General features: G+C 45.9%; 5 protein-coding genes across 5 annotated transcripts; 1 reads left to right on the forward strand and 4 right to left on the reverse strand.

The window, feature by feature from the left end:
- Positions 1 to 536: 536 nt before the first annotated feature.
- On the reverse strand, positions 537 to 3,258 carry LOC135397182 (NLR family CARD domain-containing protein 3-like). The gene is made up of 2 exons (XM_064628579.1): positions 2,905 to 3,258; positions 537 to 2,647 (listed from the first exon to the last, which is right to left on the reverse strand). Exon 2 carries the CDS (start codon positions 2,642 to 2,644, stop codon positions 635 to 637), a length of 2,010 nt encoding a protein of 669 aa, XP_064484649.1. The 5' UTR covers positions 2,645 to 2,647; positions 2,905 to 3,258; the 3' UTR covers positions 537 to 634.
- A 1,166-nt stretch (positions 3,259 to 4,424) lies between these two features.
- Positions 4,425 to 7,156, reverse strand: LOC135398262 (NLR family CARD domain-containing protein 3-like). Its single transcript, XM_064629683.1, has 2 exons — positions 6,801 to 7,156; positions 4,425 to 6,538 (listed from the first exon to the last, which is right to left on the reverse strand). The coding sequence occupies exon 2, from the start codon at positions 6,533 to 6,535 to the stop codon at positions 4,523 to 4,525; it is 2,013 nt and encodes a 670-aa protein (XP_064485753.1). The 5' UTR covers positions 6,536 to 6,538; positions 6,801 to 7,156; the 3' UTR covers positions 4,425 to 4,522.
- Positions 7,157 to 8,302: 1,146 nt separating this feature from the next.
- Positions 8,303 to 11,051, reverse strand: LOC135398263 (NLR family CARD domain-containing protein 3-like). The gene is made up of 2 exons (XM_064629684.1): positions 10,680 to 11,051; positions 8,303 to 10,416 (listed from the first exon to the last, which is right to left on the reverse strand). Exon 2 carries the CDS (start codon positions 10,411 to 10,413, stop codon positions 8,401 to 8,403), a length of 2,013 nt encoding a protein of 670 aa, XP_064485754.1. The 5' UTR covers positions 10,414 to 10,416; positions 10,680 to 11,051; the 3' UTR covers positions 8,303 to 8,400.
- A 212-nt stretch (positions 11,052 to 11,263) lies between these two features.
- On the forward strand, positions 11,264 to 12,396 carry LOC135397188 (AP-4 complex subunit sigma-1-like). Its single transcript, XM_064628589.1, has 5 exons — positions 11,264 to 11,531; positions 11,606 to 11,692; positions 11,867 to 11,935; positions 12,101 to 12,112; positions 12,196 to 12,396. The coding sequence occupies exons 1-5, from the start codon at positions 11,394 to 11,396 to the stop codon at positions 12,313 to 12,315; spliced, it is 426 nt and encodes a 141-aa protein (XP_064484659.1). The 5' UTR covers positions 11,264 to 11,393; the 3' UTR covers positions 12,316 to 12,396.
- Positions 12,397 to 12,856: 460 nt separating this feature from the next.
- LOC135397187 (protein cornichon homolog 4-like) lies at positions 12,857 to 15,855 on the reverse strand. Its single transcript, XM_064628588.1, has 6 exons — positions 15,655 to 15,855; positions 15,286 to 15,354; positions 15,064 to 15,179; positions 14,797 to 14,937; positions 13,842 to 13,928; positions 12,857 to 13,340 (listed from the first exon to the last, which is right to left on the reverse strand). Exons 1-5 carry the CDS (start codon positions 15,724 to 15,726, stop codon positions 13,868 to 13,870), a joined length of 459 nt encoding a protein of 152 aa, XP_064484658.1. The 5' UTR covers positions 15,727 to 15,855; the 3' UTR covers positions 12,857 to 13,340; positions 13,842 to 13,867.
- Positions 15,856 to 15,890: the final 35 nt, after the last annotated feature.

Raw genomic sequence — 15,890 nt, forward strand, 5'->3', positions numbered from 1 at the left:
CCTAGAAGCACCGATTGCACAATAGCTTGAAATAATTAAAAAAAAATATCGACGTCGAGTTTACATATGGACCCTTAATCTTTTGCCACGCACGTATTACTGGTAATTTATTGTGTTCATAAAATTGTACAAAAACAAGGAATTATTTTCATTTCAATGCACCGCAGAAAAATTAACCGAAGAACAGAGAGACATTGAAAAGCCAATTTGAAAAATGTTATTTCACATTCTACGTCCTCATGTGCTTCAGTGACCCCTGCCGTCCGGAGCAGACCCTCGGAACGGCTGGTCCCATGGCTTGTGCTAGTCAAATTACAAACTGTTGTGCAAACGTTTATGCAAAAACAAGATACGTAGAGGTCCCCGAGGTGGAGACGGACTGCAGAAACCTGGGAGCAGGGGTTGGACACAGTGCAAACTTGATGTGCGATCCCTTCTAATACAATGGGCAGTGAACTTTCCCTGAGGTAGGCTTACAAGATCACAAACAAGAAATGCTCGTGGCATTTGACCTTCCGTATATAAAAAACAGCCGCTTGAAAATATAACAAGCTTTAATATTATGCAACACAGCTGGCAAATAAAAATGGCAGTCCACTAGACACAGACATTGAAAGTCACCGTACTAAACTAATCAGGCACAAACTCCTGCCGACAGCACAAGTTCCCTCGCTGCATCTTGAGACAAGCTTCGCAGCTTCATAATTTCTTCAATCAACGACGTTGAAGAACTGAGCTTCCGATAGGCTTCTCGCGCTTTGTGATCCCGCTGTTCTCCCAAGACGAACTGCACAGCGCGTTTCAGCAATTTTTGGTTGCGACGAATTAGTTCTTGCACCTGTAACAGCTCGTCGCCAGGTTCGCTCAACTGCCCAAGGTCCAGACCCGTCAGCGTATAGTTTTCGGCAAGTCCTTCTAGGATTGGCGCCATTTTCTTTGCACGAATACTAGAATCGTACAGGGAGAAACTGCGCAGGGTACTGTTTGCGGTGAACAAGTTCTTTAGAACTTCGGGAACCACGTGGAACAAGGACACATGTCCGAAGTTGATTTCCCGAATGCTCTTGTTTCGCGATAGACCAACGAAAAGAGACATGACGACGTTGGGGTCTTCGAACTCGTACGAGAAACGAACTGTCCTCAACGAGGTACTGCTTGCGAACGTATGGGACAGAAGTCCGGCAGTGTAAGGGTCGATATAGTCAGCAGAACCGTCGATACTAAGTTCCCTAATGGAGTTGTTGGTTCCGATGGCGCTGAAAACCTGCCCCACGTACAGCGGACTAAAACCCTCGTCCCAGGACACGTCGAGCTTCTCAACTACGGCGCCATTTTCCAGAGCTCTCGCTAACTCTTGCAATCCTGCATTGTCCAGTCTGTACGCTACCCGACATACTACGTCGAGCGACGGTGCTTCGACGCCCGGGTAAAGGTGGAGACGCTTAATAGACTTGTTTTCCTGAAGAGCATTAACCAAAGCGCGCGTACTGTCACCGTCGATGTCGTTCCCAGAGAGACTTAGTGTCTCCAACGTGTTGTTCACGCGCAAGGCGTCGGCAAATGCTGCAGCGCCTTCGTTACCGATCTTGTTTGTCTCCAGGTTGAGATCCTTGAGTGTCCTGTTCTCGGTGAGCATGCCTGCTAGAGCTCTGGCACCGTCCACGTCTATATTCATACAGGACAGGTTCAGGCTCTTAATGCTGCTGTTACGCCTCATGAAGTCAGCTATTGGGAGCGCAATTCTACCCGAGGAATCGTAGTTGTGAAATATTTCGAGCTCCTCGAGCGAAGAACTTGCGCGGAGGCCGTCGACCAGAGAGTCCAGGGCTTCATCGGCAGGTTGCTGAACGGACAGTTTCTTCAGAGTGGAGCTGGTCCGCAGAACCTCTGCCAGGATTTCGCCTCCTTCCTTTCCCAAATCGTAGCCGGACAGATATATGTTCGAAAGTTTACGTGCTCCAATCAGCGCTTCGAGTAAAAGCTTTATGTTGCCCTGGCTAGGCCCTGGTTGTGGGCCGCTGCTCACTGAGACTGCTTCCAGTGTAGCCTTGCACTGTTTCAGGACGTCCGAAACGCGGGCTGCGGATTGGTCAGACAACTCGACCCCATGGTTGTTGTAAACTTCCAGGGGAAGACCGGCATGGAGACCGTCTGCCAGGCATGCACCATGCTTCTCAGTTTCTTCGCTCCAGAGACCAACTTTAATCTTCCGAACGGTGGCGTTTGAAGAGAGACCAATTTTGAGAGCCGAAGGCAGGAGCTTCAAAAGTGTCGTGCCATCGATGTCAACAGTTCTGACATCAACGTTTGTACTCAGAAGCCAGCAGAAGACGAAGCCGGCGTTTACGAGGGCTTCGTCCGAGGCACACGGTTCTCCAGTGTACGGTGCACTCGTGATCTCCATTCCTTCCTCACCTTCTATAAGCTGAACCTCGACGGGACATAACACCCTGTTGATGGGTGTCATCTCCTCTGGAGTCAGGTACTGCCGCTGAGTTTTCAAGTCAACACCCTGCTGAAGCAGGGCAGCACGCAAGTGTTCAACCTGGTTGTAAACCTGGGAGGGCTCCAAGATGCCCACATTCTCGGCGAAGTTTCGCACGACTGTATCCCAGGAGTGACCTGTCTGCACTGTGACTGACATATCCTGTAACGGTAAACAAAGTTGTTTATTAATTCTTCATGATGGAATCATCCGCGCGCGCTGATACACATCTCATATCTAAACTCGGAAATCTTACTGCGGAAAGGGTGGAGCAAGAAATGAGTGTAAGAAATTTCCGCGTAGTCACGATTAGAGTCACGATAACACGGGTAGAAAAAGTGGCACTCCTTTAGTAGCGTCACCATTTGAAAGTTGGCTTCACCTCATCATTGTGTTTCAAAGGCGCAGATCAAACTCACCCTTGCTACTCCGGCAGAGTGTGTTTTCAACGACGAAGGAAGATAAACGAAGCTCAATTCACTCCACGAAGGCAACGCTGACAATCAAGATTATGTTTCCACGGAAGATGACGACTATCACATATTTGGCATGCGAGTTGCGGATTGTCGATATGCGAACTCTTGCACAGTGTGTCGAAATGTAGCAGTTGCTGGGCAACTTGTGACAACGCCATGCGCCCTCATCTGCTGTTGCAGCTTGGTACTGTTTTTTGCGCAGCCACTTTAATTGACCCCCGTCGTTTTATTTTCAGTAAACTTTCAAGTGCGAATGAAACGAGGGCGGGTCTCACAATGCTCAATGAATGCTCACATCTCATGCACGCGACATCAGCGGCCACAGCGGCGGCGTACTAAAATACTGAAATATTCAAAAGAAAAAACAAACAAACAAGAAAAAACAATGTAGGAAGACATCAATCCTAGCTGTAAAGTAAGACTGAAATCCCAGTAAAATAGGTATACGTTTTTTTATTATGTGAACTTGCGGCGCGTATCCCTAATTCCGGTTTCTGCCACTGATCTCTATGGTTTCTGGGGTTTCTGGTTTCTGCTTCGAAGGAAAGCCTCGTTCTCAATCGCATAATTTCATGTGATGTCATAGCAACAATGGTGTCGCGTCTTCCAGAAAATGTCGTCTGCAATGGTCTACGATGCTGAAATACACACTGATACAGACTGATAAACAACTTTCTTGCGTATCTCGTAGTCATGCCCAAATTTCTGCTGGTCGCTAATGCGGACGAGAGCCTACGGTATGCGTATTATTTTGACTATGTTCCCAAGGAAGAGAGACAGGAACTGTCAAATGGCTCTAATCGCCGCAGCGGCCGCAGCACGTGAACGGGGCGCTAGCCGTGGCGCTTACAAGGACAACTGTGCTTCAACGTGTTAAAAGCATGCTGAAAGCATTCTTACTATACGTCCTTGTTTGACTTACAGGCGAAAATTTGCAATATCCATGATACGGAGACCAACATGTCCTCGTTCGGGGAACTGAACTGTTTTGTTGCGAACCAGTTACCGCTATTATTTTTTACGGTTCTGCTCCGGTTTGTGTTCAACAGTGTCATGAAAATTTCGGTTCCAGTTTGGTTCGGGTACGGTTTTTGGTTTGGTTCAGTTCGACACCCTGGTAACTACCTTACGTTGTACAACGTATTGAGGTAATGCTCAATCACTGTCTTACCAGTACAAGTATACAAAGAAAAATATTAAGTAGAACGCAAGGCGGACCATGGGGTCACGCATGTGCTTCTTCAGGTTCCCTCGATTGTGAATCTCTGTTGGGTCGAACACGCCGAAGTTGCATCCGGGCACCGATATGTATTTGAAGCAGAACATAAAACACAATCACACATCTTCAGCATTTTTAAAGGGGGGAATCCAATACAGACCAGCACTTTCTCTGAGGTAGGCTTATAAGATCACAAACAAGAAATGCTCGTGGCATTTGACCTCCAGTATATAAAAACAGCCGCTTGAAAATATAACAAGCTTTAATATTATGCAACACAGCTGGCAAATAAAAATGGCAGTCCACCAGACACAGACATTGAAAGTCACTGTACTGAACTAATCAAGCACAAACTCCTGCCGATAGCACAAGTTCCCTCGCTGCATCTGGAGACAAGCTTCGCAGCTTCATAATTTCTTCAATCAACGACACTGAAGAACTGAGCTTCCGATAGGCTTCTCGTGCTTTGTCATCCCGCTGTTTCCCAAAGACGAACTGCACAGCACATTTCAGCAATTTTCGGTTGCGACGAATTAGTTCTTGCACCTGTAACAGCTCGTCGCCAGGTTCGCTCAACTGCCCAAGGTCTAGACCCGTCAGCGTATAGTTTTCGGCAAGTCCTTCTAGGATTGGCGTCATATCCTTTGCGTGAATATTAGAATCATATGAAGAGAAACTGCGCAGGGTACTGTTTGCGTTTAACAAGTTCCTCAGAACTTTAGGAACCGGACGGTACGCTAAAGACATATGTCCGAAGTTGATTTCCCGAATGCTCTTGTTGCGCGATAGACCAACAAAAAGAGACATGACGACGTTGGGGTCTTCAAACTCGTACGAGAAATGAACTGTCCTCAACGAGGTACTGCTTGCGAACGTATGGGACAGATGTCCGGCAGCGTAGGGGTCGATATAGCCGGCAGAACCGTCGATACTAAGTTCCCTAATGGAGTTGTTGGTTCCGATGGCACTGAAAAGCTGCCCCACGTACAGCGGACTGAAACCCTCGTCCCAGGACACGTTGAGCTTCTCAACTACTGCACCATTTTCCAGAGCCCTCGTTAACTCTTGCAATCCCGCGTTTTCCAGTCTGTACGCTACCCGACATACTACGTCGAGCGACGGTGCCTCGACGCCCGGGTAAAGGTGGAGACGCTTAATAGACTTGTTTTCCTGAAGAGCTTTAATCAAAGCGCACGTATTGTCACCGTCGATGTCGTTCCCAGAGAGATTTAGTGTCTCCAACGTGTTATTCACACGCATAGCGTCGGCAAATACTGCAGCACCTTCGTTGCCGATCTTGTTCATCTCCAGGTTGAGATCCTTGAGTGTCCTGTTCTCAGTGAGCATGTCTGCTAGAGCTCTGGCACCGTCCACATCTATGTTCATACCCGCCAGGTTCAGGTTCCTAATGCTGCTGTTACGCCTCATGAAGTCAGCTATTGGGAGCGCAATTCTACCCGAGGAATTATAGCTTTGCCATATTGCGAGCTCCTCGAGCGAAGAACTTGCGCGGAGGCCGTCGACCAGAAAGTCCAGGGCTTCATCCGCAGGTTGCTGAATGGACAGTTTCTTCAGCGTGGAGCTGGTCCGCAGAACCTCTGCCAGGATTTCGCCTCCTTCCTTTCCCAAATCGTAGCTGGACAGATATATGCTCGAAAGTTTACGTGCTCCAATCAGCGCTTCGAGCAACAGCTTTATGTTGCCCTGGCTAGGTCCTGGTTGTGGGCCGCTGCCCATTGAGACTGCTTCCAGTGTAGCCTTGCATTGTTTCAGGACGTCCGAAACGCGGGCTGCGGATTGGTCAGACAACTCGACCCCGTGGTTGTTGTAAACTTCCAGGGGAAGACCGGCATGGAGACCGTCTGCCAGGCATGCACCATGCTTCTCAGTTTCTTCGCTCCAGAGACCAACTTTAATCTTCCGAACGGTGGCGTTTGAAGAGAGACCTATTTTGAGAGCCGAAGGCAGGAGCTTCAAAAGTGTCGTGCCATCGATGTCAACGGTTCTGACATCAACATTTGTACTCAGAAGCCAGCAGAAGACAAAGCCAGCGTTTACGAGGGCTTCGTCCGAGGCACACGGTTCTCCAGTGTACGGTGCACTTGTGATCTCCATTCCTTCCTCACCTTCTATAAGCTGAACCTCGACGGGACATAACACCCTGTTGATGGGTGTCATCTCCTCCGGAGTCAGGTGCTGTCGTTGAGTTGTCAAGTCAATACCCTGCTGGAGCAAGGCAGCACGCAAGCGTTCAATCTGGTTGTAAACCTGGGAGGGCTCCAAGATGCCCACATTCTCGGCGAAGTTTCGCACGACTGTATCCCAGGAGTGACCTGTCTGGACTGTGGCTGACATATCCTGTAAAGGTAAACAGAGTTGTTTCCTCAGTATGTGGGAATTCATCCACTGATGTTGTAGGTACACATCTCATATCTAAACTCGGAAATCTTACTGCTAAGGAACGGGTGGGGCAAGAAAGAAATGTAAAAAAATTCCGCGTAGTCACGATTGGAGTCACGATAACACGGGTAGAAAAAATGGCACGCCTTCGGTAGGCGCCACCATTGAAAGTTGGCTTCACCTCACTATTTATGTTTCCGAAAGCGCAGATCAAACTCACCCTTGTTACTCTGGCAGAGTGTGTTTTCAACGACGAAGGAAGATAAACGAAGCTCAATTCACTCCACGAAGGCAACGCTGACAATCAAGATTATGTTTCCACGGAAGATGACGACTATCACATATTTGGCATGCGAGTTGCGGATTGTCGATATGCGAACTCTTGCACAGTGTGTCGAAATGTAGCAGTTGCTGGGCAACTTGTGACAACGCCATGCGCCCTCATCTGCTGTTGCAGCTTGGTACTGTTTTTTGCGCTGCCACTTTAATTGACCCCGTGGTTTTATTTTCAGTAAACTTTCAAGTGCGAATGACACTGGGGCGGGTTCACAATGCTCACATCTCATGCACGCGACATCAGCGGCCACAGCGGCGGCGTAGTAAAATACTGAAATATTCAAAAGAAAAACAAACAAACAAGAGAAAACAATGTAGAAAGACCTCAATCCTAGCTGTAAAAAAAGACTGAAATCCCAGTAAAATAGGTATACGTTTTTTTATTATGTGAACTTGCGGCGCGTATCCCTAATTCCGGTTTCTGCCACTGATCTCTGCGATTTCTGGCAGTGGTTTCTGGTTTCTGCTTCGAAGGAAAGCCTCGTTCTCAATCGCATACTTTCATGTGATGTCATAGCAACAATGGTGTCGCGTCTTCCAGAAAATGTCGTCTGCAAGGGTCTACGATGCTGAAATACACACTGATACAGACTGATAAACAACCTTCTTGCGTATCTCGTAGTCATGCCCAAATCTCTGCTGGTCGCTAATGCGGACGAGAGCCTACGGTATGCGTCTTATTTTGACCATGTTCCCAAGGAAGAGAGACAGGAACTATCAAATGCTCTAATCGCCGCAGCATGTGAACGGGGCGCTAGCCGCGGCGCTCACAAGGACAACTGTGCTTCAACGTGTTAAAAGCATGCTGAAAGCATTCTTACTATACGTCCTTGTTTGACTTATAGGTGAAAATTTGCAATATCCATGATACGGAGACCAACGTGTCCTCGTTCGGGGAACTGAACTGTTTTGTCGCGAACCAGTTACCGCTATTATTTTTTATGGTTCTGCTCCGGTTTGTGTTCAACTGTGTCATGAAAATTTCGGTTCCAGTTTGGTTCGGGTACGGTTTTTGGTTTGGTTCAGTTCGACACCCTGGTAACAGCATTACGTTGTACGACGTATTGAGGTAACGCTCAATCACTGTCTTACCAGTACAAGTACACAAAGGAAAATATTAGGTAGAATGCAAGGCGGTCCATGGGGTCACGCATGTGCCTCTTCAGGTTCCCTCGATTGTGAATCTCCGTTAAATCGAACACGCCGAAGTTGCATCCGGGCACAGATATGTATCTGAAGCAGAACATAAAACACTACATCACACATCTTCAGCATTTTTGAAGGGGGGAATCCTATACAGACCAGCACTTTCTCTGAGGTAGGCTTACAAGATCACAAACAAGAAATGCTCGTGGCATTTGACCTTCAGTATATAAAAACAACCAGTTGAAAATATAACAAGCTTTAATATTATGCAACACAGCTGGCAAATCAAAATGGCAGTCCACCAGACACAGACATTGAAAGTCACTGTACTGAACTAATCAGGCACAAACTCCTGCCGATAGCACAAGTTCCCTCGCTGCATCTTGAGACAAGCTTCGCAGCTTCATAATTTCTTCAATCAACGACACTGAAGAACTGAGCCTCCGATAGGCTTCTCGCGCTTTGTCATCCCGCTGTTTCCCAAAGACGAACTGCACAGCGCGTTTCAGCATTTTTCGGTTGCGACGAACTAGTTCTTGCACCTGTAACAGCTCGTCGCCAGGTTCGCTCAACTGCCCAAGGTCCAGACCCGTCAGCGTATAGTTTTCGGCAAGTCCTTCCAGGATTGGCACCATATCCTTTGCGTGGATATTAGAATCATATGAAGAGAAACTGCGCAGGGTACTGTTTGCGTTTAACAAGTTCCTCAGAACTTCAGGAACCGCACGGTACGCTAAAGACATATGTCCGAAGTTGATTTCCCGGATGCTCTTGTTGCGCGATAGACCAACAAAAAGAGACATGACGACGTTGGGGTCTTCAAACTCGTACGAGAAATGAACTGTCCTCAACGAGGTACTGCTTGCGAACGTATGGGACAGAAGTCCGGCAGCGTAGGGGTCGATATAGCCGGCAGAACCGTCGATACGAAGTTCCCTAATGGAGTTGTTGGTTCCGATGGCGCTGAAAAGTTGCCCCACGTACAGCGGACTGAAACCCTCGTCCCAGGACACTTTGAGCTTCTCAACTACTGCTCCATTTTCCAGAGCTCTCGCTAACTCTTGCAATCCGGCGTTTTCCAGTCTGTACGCTACCCGACATACTACGTCGATCGACGGTGCTTTGACGCCTGGGTAAAGGAGGAGACGCTTAATAGACTTGTTTTCCTGAAGAGCATTAACCAAAGAGCGCGTATTGTCACCGTCGATGTCGTTCCCAGAGAGATTTAGTGTTTCCAATGTGTTATTCACACGCATTGCGTCGGCAAATGCTGCAGCGCCTTCGTTACCGATCTTGTTTGTCTCCAGGTTGAGCTCCTTGAGTGTCCTGTTCTCAGTGAGCATGCCTGCTAGAGCTCTGGCACCGTCCACGTCTATATTCATACACGACAGGTTCAGGCTCTTAATGCTGCTGTTATGCCTCATGAAGTCAGCTATTGGGAGCGCAATTTTACCCGAGGAATTGTAGTTGTACCATATTCCGAGCTCCTCGAGCGAAGAACTTGCGCGGAGGCCGTCGACCAGAGAGTCCAGGGCTTCATCCGCAGGTTGCTGAATGGACAGTTTCTTCAGCGTGGAGCTGGTCCGCAGAACCTCTGCCAGGATTTCGCCTCCTTCCTTTCCCAAATCGTAGCTGGACAGATATATGCTCGAAAGTTTACGTGCTCCAATCAGCGCTTCGAGCAACAGCTTTATGTTGCCCTGGCTAGGTCCTGGTTGTGGGCCGCTGCCCATTGAGACTGCTTCCAGTGTAGCCTTGCACTGTTTCAGGACGTCCGAAACGCGGGCTGCGGATTGGTCAGACAACTCGACCCCATGGTTGTTGTAAACTTCCAGGGGAAGACCAGCATGGAGACCGTCTGCCAAACATGCACCATGCTTCTCAGTTTCTTCGCTCCAGAGACCAACTTTAATCTTCCGAACGGTGGTGTTTGAAGAGAGACCAATTTTGAGAGCCGAAGGCAGGAGCTTCAAAAGTGTCGTGCCATCGATGTCAATGGTTCTGACATCAACGTTTGTACTCAGAAGCCAGCAGAAGACAAAGCCAGCGTTTACGAGGGCTTCGTCCGAGGCACACGGTTCTCCAGTGTACGGTGCACTTGTGATCTCCATTCCTTCCTCACCTTCTATAAGCTGAACCTCGACGGGACATAACACCCTGTTGATGGGTGTCATCTCCTCCGGAGTCAGGTGCTGTCGTTGAGTTCCCAAGTCAATACCCTGCTGGAGCAGGGCAGCACGCAAGCGTTCAACCTGGTTGTAAACCTGGGAGGGCTCCAAGATGCCCACATTCTCGGCGAAGTTTCGCACGACCGTATCCCAGGAGTGACCCGTCTGCACTGTGGCTGACATATCCTGTAACGGTAAACAGAGTTGTTTCCTCAGTATGTGGGAATTCATCCGCTGATGTTGTAGGTACACATCTCATATCTAAACTCGGAAATCTTACTGCTAAGGAACGGGTGGGGCAAGAAAGAAATGTAAAAAATTTCCGCGTAGTCACGATTAGAGTAACGATAACACGGGTATAAAAAAATGGCACTCCTTCGGTAGGGGTCACCATTTGAAAGTTGGCTTCACCTCATTATTTGTGTTTCGAAGGCGCAGATCAAACTCACCCTTGCTACTCCGGCAGAGTGCGTTTTCAACGACGAAGGAAGATAAATGAAGCGCAATTCACTGCACAAAGGGAACGCTGACAATCAAGATTATATTTCCACGGAAGATGACGACTATCACATATTTGGCATGCCAGTTGCGGATTCTCGATATGCGACTGGTTGCACAGTGTGTCGAAATGTAGCAGTTGCTGGGCAACTTGTGATAACCCCATACGCCTCATCTGGTGTTGCAGCTTGATACTGTTTTTCCGCTGCCACTTTAATTAACCCCGTGGTTTATTTTCAGCAAATTTTCAAATGCAAATGAAATGGGGGCGGTGGGTCTCACATGAACACATGCACGCCATGCACGCGACAGCAGCGGCCACAGCGTCAGAGCAGAGTACCAAAATACTGATATTTCAAAAAAAAAAAAAAAAAAAAAACATGTAGAAATACTTCAATTCTAGCCGTAAAGTAAGACTGAAATCCCAGTATAATGGGTATACTTTTTTTTTATTATGTGAACTTGCGTTGCCCCGCGTACCCCTAATTCTGCCTAATTCCGGTTTCTGAAGCCTCGTTCCCAATCGCATACCTTCATGTGATGTCATAGCAACAATGGTGTCGCGTCTTCCAGAAAGTGTCGTCTGCAATCTCTGCAATGGTCTGCGATGCTGAAATACACACTGATACAGACTGATACACGACCGTCTTGCGTATCTCGTAGTCATGCTAAAATTTCTGCTGGTCGCTAATGCAGATCAGAGACTACGGTATGCGTATTATTTTGACCATGTTCCTAAGGAAGAGAGACAGGAACTATCAAATGCTCTAATCGCCAAATGTTCCTCGAGGAGTCAGTCAAGTGTAAGTGTCGGTTAACTGCGTGTATAGGCTTTGAAAACAATTTTAATGGGTCATCGCATTCGCGATCTTTTCAGTGCTCTTTTATAAACCACAAGGAGTTCAATGTTGTGTACAGGAAGTTCGGACCTTTGCTCTTCATTGTAGGGACTGATGGAAAAGAGGTTTGTGATCCTCTTTCACCTTGGTATTAAATTTCATACTCCGCTCTTCTTTTCTAAATCAAGTCTGTATATTCGTTGAGCTCTCCTTGCTGCTGATGTTGACTCCAGTGCTTACTGCACATGTAAAATTTCACATGACAAAACACTAATTCATGGAATCTCTTCTTATTGCAGAACAATTTGGCTGTCTACGAATTCATCCGGGCTTTCGTCGACGTCCTCGATACATATTTCACAGGCATGGTCAGTGCAGAGCAGTAGTTATCTGAGCAACATGCACAGCACTTGAATTATATTTATTATTAACTCATGTAATATGTAATTATATGAAAAATGGTTGAGCATTGACTGTTTATCCGAAGTAAATTGCCCTTTATACTAACAAGTTTCCCAAATGTTCTCTTGCAGACTGAAAGACATGTATCCTTTCTTTACAACTACAGCCTGAAGCAAGAGAGACTACCATTTGTAATAACAGTGTCAGTCCCTTAATTTCATGTCAGATAATCGCAAACCACCACAAAGTTCATTTCATCCTGCAGCAGATGGTCAGCAATGGAAGCATTGTGGAAACCAACATAAAAAATGTTCTCGCTCCAATCAGGGCATACGACAGTGCATGACTGGGCGTATTTTTTATATCAGTTGTTTAAGGCATCTCATTTTGCAACAAAAACGAATTAAAAAATAAATGAATCACTGAATATTGAAAGATTATCTTTTTGCTCCAAAGGAAAGGAGTCTAAGAAACAATATTAAGACAGATTGAAACCCAATTCCATGCATTAATTTTATGCAAAAGAACACGCAAATTATTCTGTCACTACTTGTTTCTTTCTTTCTCTATGTGGAATAATGCACCATAAGATGGCCTTTATGCTGTAAAAAAATTTCTGTCCAACCTTGAAACTCTACTGGTAAATGTGCCGATCAGTATCAATCAAAGATTGCAATTAAACACCAGTAATAGCAATTCAGGTGTGGTTAAAGACAGTACTTACTTGGGAAATAGTCGAAATGCTTTGTTCTGCTTCCTGCAACTGATTGTTAAACCCTTGAGTGTGGGGCTTTGCTTGTGTAAAACTAGGCGAGACCTAGTGTGACGAAGCTTTATGCACCTCCCCGAAATCAAGTACTCCCACAAAATCAGAACATCAAATCAACTTCACGTCTTCTGTCACTTTTATTCTACAAAAAACCTCACACTGCATGGCAACAACGAAACGTAGAAAGCATAGGTGGGATGATGACGCCGTCGTCGAAGCAACGAAAAATGACAAGCAGCAGCTGGAAGTGACAGCTTTAAGTAGTTTTCCGTGGGAGTAGTATTCAGCAGGGAGTAAAAAGTCCATAACCTGCAGGCTACTACAAAATCGCTAGCACGGCACAGAGTCAGACAGACACACAGTATCGCCATGCATTCATTCAGAACTGAGCGAACAGATAACCCCCCTAACAACCCCAGTAGTGTTACGAGCAGAAGTACTTGTTCCAGGACACAGAAAACAATGTCCTAGGAACATTTGCAGCATTACGTAAGAGTCATGTGTCCGCTGGTGTCCTTTCGTAACAGTCCGTCGCTTGTTCACAATGTCACGTTTGCAGGCAGTCCTTCGTTTACTTTGTGAGTAGTAAAGTTTAAAAATTCCTGCAATGGAGTAAAAGATGATGATGATGATGATTGGGATTTTTTTGGCGCAGCGACAACGAAGGTCACAATGCGCCAAACTTGGTGATGTAATGCAACTTAAGTTAAAAATGTAATGATGTACTTAAAACCACAAGATAAAAAGACGGAATTAGAATCCGAACGAAAAGGAATTAAAAATTTATAACCTGTCGAGAATACCTACGTCTCTAAAAAAATTTAAAAACGTTCTCGAATTGAACAATGGAGTAAAAGAGAATAAGGGAAGCGGAATGGTTTTTTTTTTTTTTGTAAGGTGAGAAAGTAAAGCCTTGATCGACTCAAATCTGAATTGGAGGCACGTCAGATTTGAATTCACTGGGAATTAGGTCAAACTATGCGACGTAAAAATTAAAGGCAATTCATTTACAAAAATAACAGTATGGGGATTCCTCAACTAGAGGATACTCCAAGTTACTCATGTTTCATTCCGCTTTTTTTTCTTTTTTTTTTGTCACATACCTTTGAGTTAGCGGACCCCTGCTTTTTTAGAATTCCTCCGCATTGCCGACGCCAGAAGGTGCTTTGGTGAGGAGCGCAATGATCATACTGCAAAGGAAATGGTGAAGGATAGGACCCGACAAAGGTTAGACCTAGAGATATAGAACATATTCAAGTCCGACTGCAAGAAAACATTCTTGTTTTTTTTTTTCCCCCACCCAGTTTGTCGATTTCAGTGGTGTAGCCAGAAAAATATTTCGAGAGGTGTTCTATAGGGTATTTATACGGGAGAGGAGGATTTTACTTGCATTTGCAGCGTGAATCGATCTGAAATTGTACTGAAGCATGTCAAAAATAAGTCTGCCAGCCTCGCTCTGTCTGAGATCATAGCTGCCAGTTAATCCACAACACAAAGGCAATGTGCCACAATACAATTGCACTACCAGGAAGCAAAACTACGTTTACTGTTCAAACCACGACCTATCAAACAAGCACTGTTCTGCGTATGCCCCTTCTCCACTTCTCATGTTTCTGACTTGTTTAATTTCTACCACTCACGTGTAAAAGGAAATGTTGGGCGCTCGCTTAATCACCTATTTGTCCTATAGAGCTACACAACTGGCCTACTCCATCCCTGCTTTATTCGTCCCTGTGGCGCCTCCTCTCTGAAGAGCAGATGCAGCAGCGCCTGAACGGGGCGCTAACAAGCACAACTGCGCTTGAACGTGTTAAAAAAAGACGTTGAAAGCATTCTTACTATACCACGAACGTGTCCTCGTTTGGGGAACTGAACCGTTTTGTTGCAAACCGGTTACCGCTATTATTTGTTGCGGTTCTGCTCCGGTTTAGGATCAACAGTGTCACGAAAATTCCGGTTCGGTTCCGACAAAGATAACGGTTGTTGGTTTGGTTCGACACCCTGGTAACAGCATTATGTTGTACGACGTATTGAGGTAATGTTCAACCACCGTCTTACCAGTACAAGTAGACAAAGAAAAAAATTAGGTAGAACGCAAGGCGGACCATGGAGTCACGCATGTGCCTCTTCAGGTTCCCTCGATTGTGAATCTCCGTTGGGTCGAACACGCCGAAGTTGCATCCGGGCACCGATATGTATCTGAAGCAGAACATAAAACGCAGTCACACATCTTCAGCATTTTCAAAGGGGGGAATCCTATACAGACCAGCATACACTGCGTAAACTACTGCTTCAAAGACGTCGGCATGCCAATTCAATACCCACTTGTATAACTGCCAGCACACCATGGGTACATTTAGAACGAAAAGTATCCAGTGGAAGTTGACAAGGCACAGGGACACTGTTACAATTACTTGCGCTATCAGTTCTGGGAGTATCCACTGAAAAAGAAACCACGTTCAGCCACAAGAATATTGTAACGATAAAGCACTTAAATTTTTCTTTACAAGCGGTGTAGTACTGAAATTGCAGGTAAGAAAGCATTACCATGTTCAGTTTGGAGCAGCATTGCTGTGCGTTTAGGTAGTCACATTCCAAGTCAGACAGTGTGATTACCTGTTCACTTTAGTTAAGAAATTTGCAAATTTAAGAAATGTAGGGCTACAATACAGTGTTTCAAAGTATATAACGGAAGAATGTGATAGACGGGGTCAATACGTATCAGAATTTTTTCGAACAGCTACGAGCTCACAAAACGATGTAATAAACGTGTAAATGCAAAGAATAACATGCATTTTCGAATGCAGAATGGAAACATTTATCAAGAAGCTGAACTATTACTGAAAACGAATTCAAATAACGTGTCACGCAGAGTCGAAGCCGGCATGTCAACATTGAACAACTTGAAAAGGATACAACATAAACAGTCAAAAATAGCAACGCTCCTGTGTCGAACAGTGAAAACACAAACAAAGCTACGTCTCCCATCGTTAAATACAGTTAATAAGCAACCATTAGTAGTGAAATTACGCTAGGTTTTGCGATCGGCATGCAAACATTCAAAAGCGCATCACAAAAAATTCTAGCCTGGCGAACAAAGCGTGAACTAAAACCCTAAAACGTACTCTCGACCGCAAGACGCTTTGTATGAC

This window comes from Ornithodoros turicata, chromosome 6, assembly GCF_037126465.1.
Source record: "Ornithodoros turicata isolate Travis chromosome 6, ASM3712646v1, whole genome shotgun sequence".
In the NCBI taxonomy this organism is placed as follows: Eukaryota; Metazoa; Arthropoda; class Arachnida; order Ixodida; family Argasidae; genus Ornithodoros; species Ornithodoros turicata.

What these genes read in the sequence shown, in the direction of transcription:
- LOC135397187 (XM_064628588.1), bottom strand. Translation starts at nt 15,726, where the DNA reads ATGGGAGACGTAGCTTTGTTTGTGTTTTCACTGTTCGACACAGGAGCG. An exon ending in GTGTGCTGGCAGTTATACAA is followed by an intron (nt 14,938 to 15,063) that starts GTGGGTATTGAA and finishes GTTCTGCTTCAG; the next exon opens with ATACATATCGGTGCCCGGAT. An exon ending in TTCTTTGTCTACTTGTACTG is followed by an intron (nt 13,929 to 14,796) that starts GTAAGACGGTGG and finishes TTTCCTTTGCAG; the next exon opens with TATGATCATTGCGCTCCTCA.
- LOC135397182 (XM_064628579.1), bottom strand. Translation starts at nt 2,644, where the DNA reads ATGTCAGTCACAGTGCAGACAGGTCACTCCTGGGATACAGTCGTGCGA.
- LOC135398262 (XM_064629683.1), bottom strand. Translation starts at nt 6,535, where the DNA reads ATGTCAGCCACAGTCCAGACAGGTCACTCCTGGGATACAGTCGTGCGA.
- LOC135397188 (XM_064628589.1), top strand. Translation starts at nt 11,394, where the DNA reads ATGCTAAAATTTCTGCTGGTCGCTAATGCAGATCAGAGACTACGGTAT. An exon ending in CCTCGAGGAGTCAGTCAAGT is followed by an intron (nt 11,532 to 11,605) that starts GTAAGTGTCGGT and finishes CGATCTTTTCAG; the next exon opens with TGCTCTTTTATAAACCACAA. An exon ending in TAGGGACTGATGGAAAAGAG is followed by an intron (nt 11,693 to 11,866) that starts GTTTGTGATCCT and finishes TTCTTATTGCAG; the next exon opens with AACAATTTGGCTGTCTACGA.
- LOC135398263 (XM_064629684.1), bottom strand. Translation starts at nt 10,413, where the DNA reads ATGTCAGCCACAGTGCAGACGGGTCACTCCTGGGATACGGTCGTGCGA.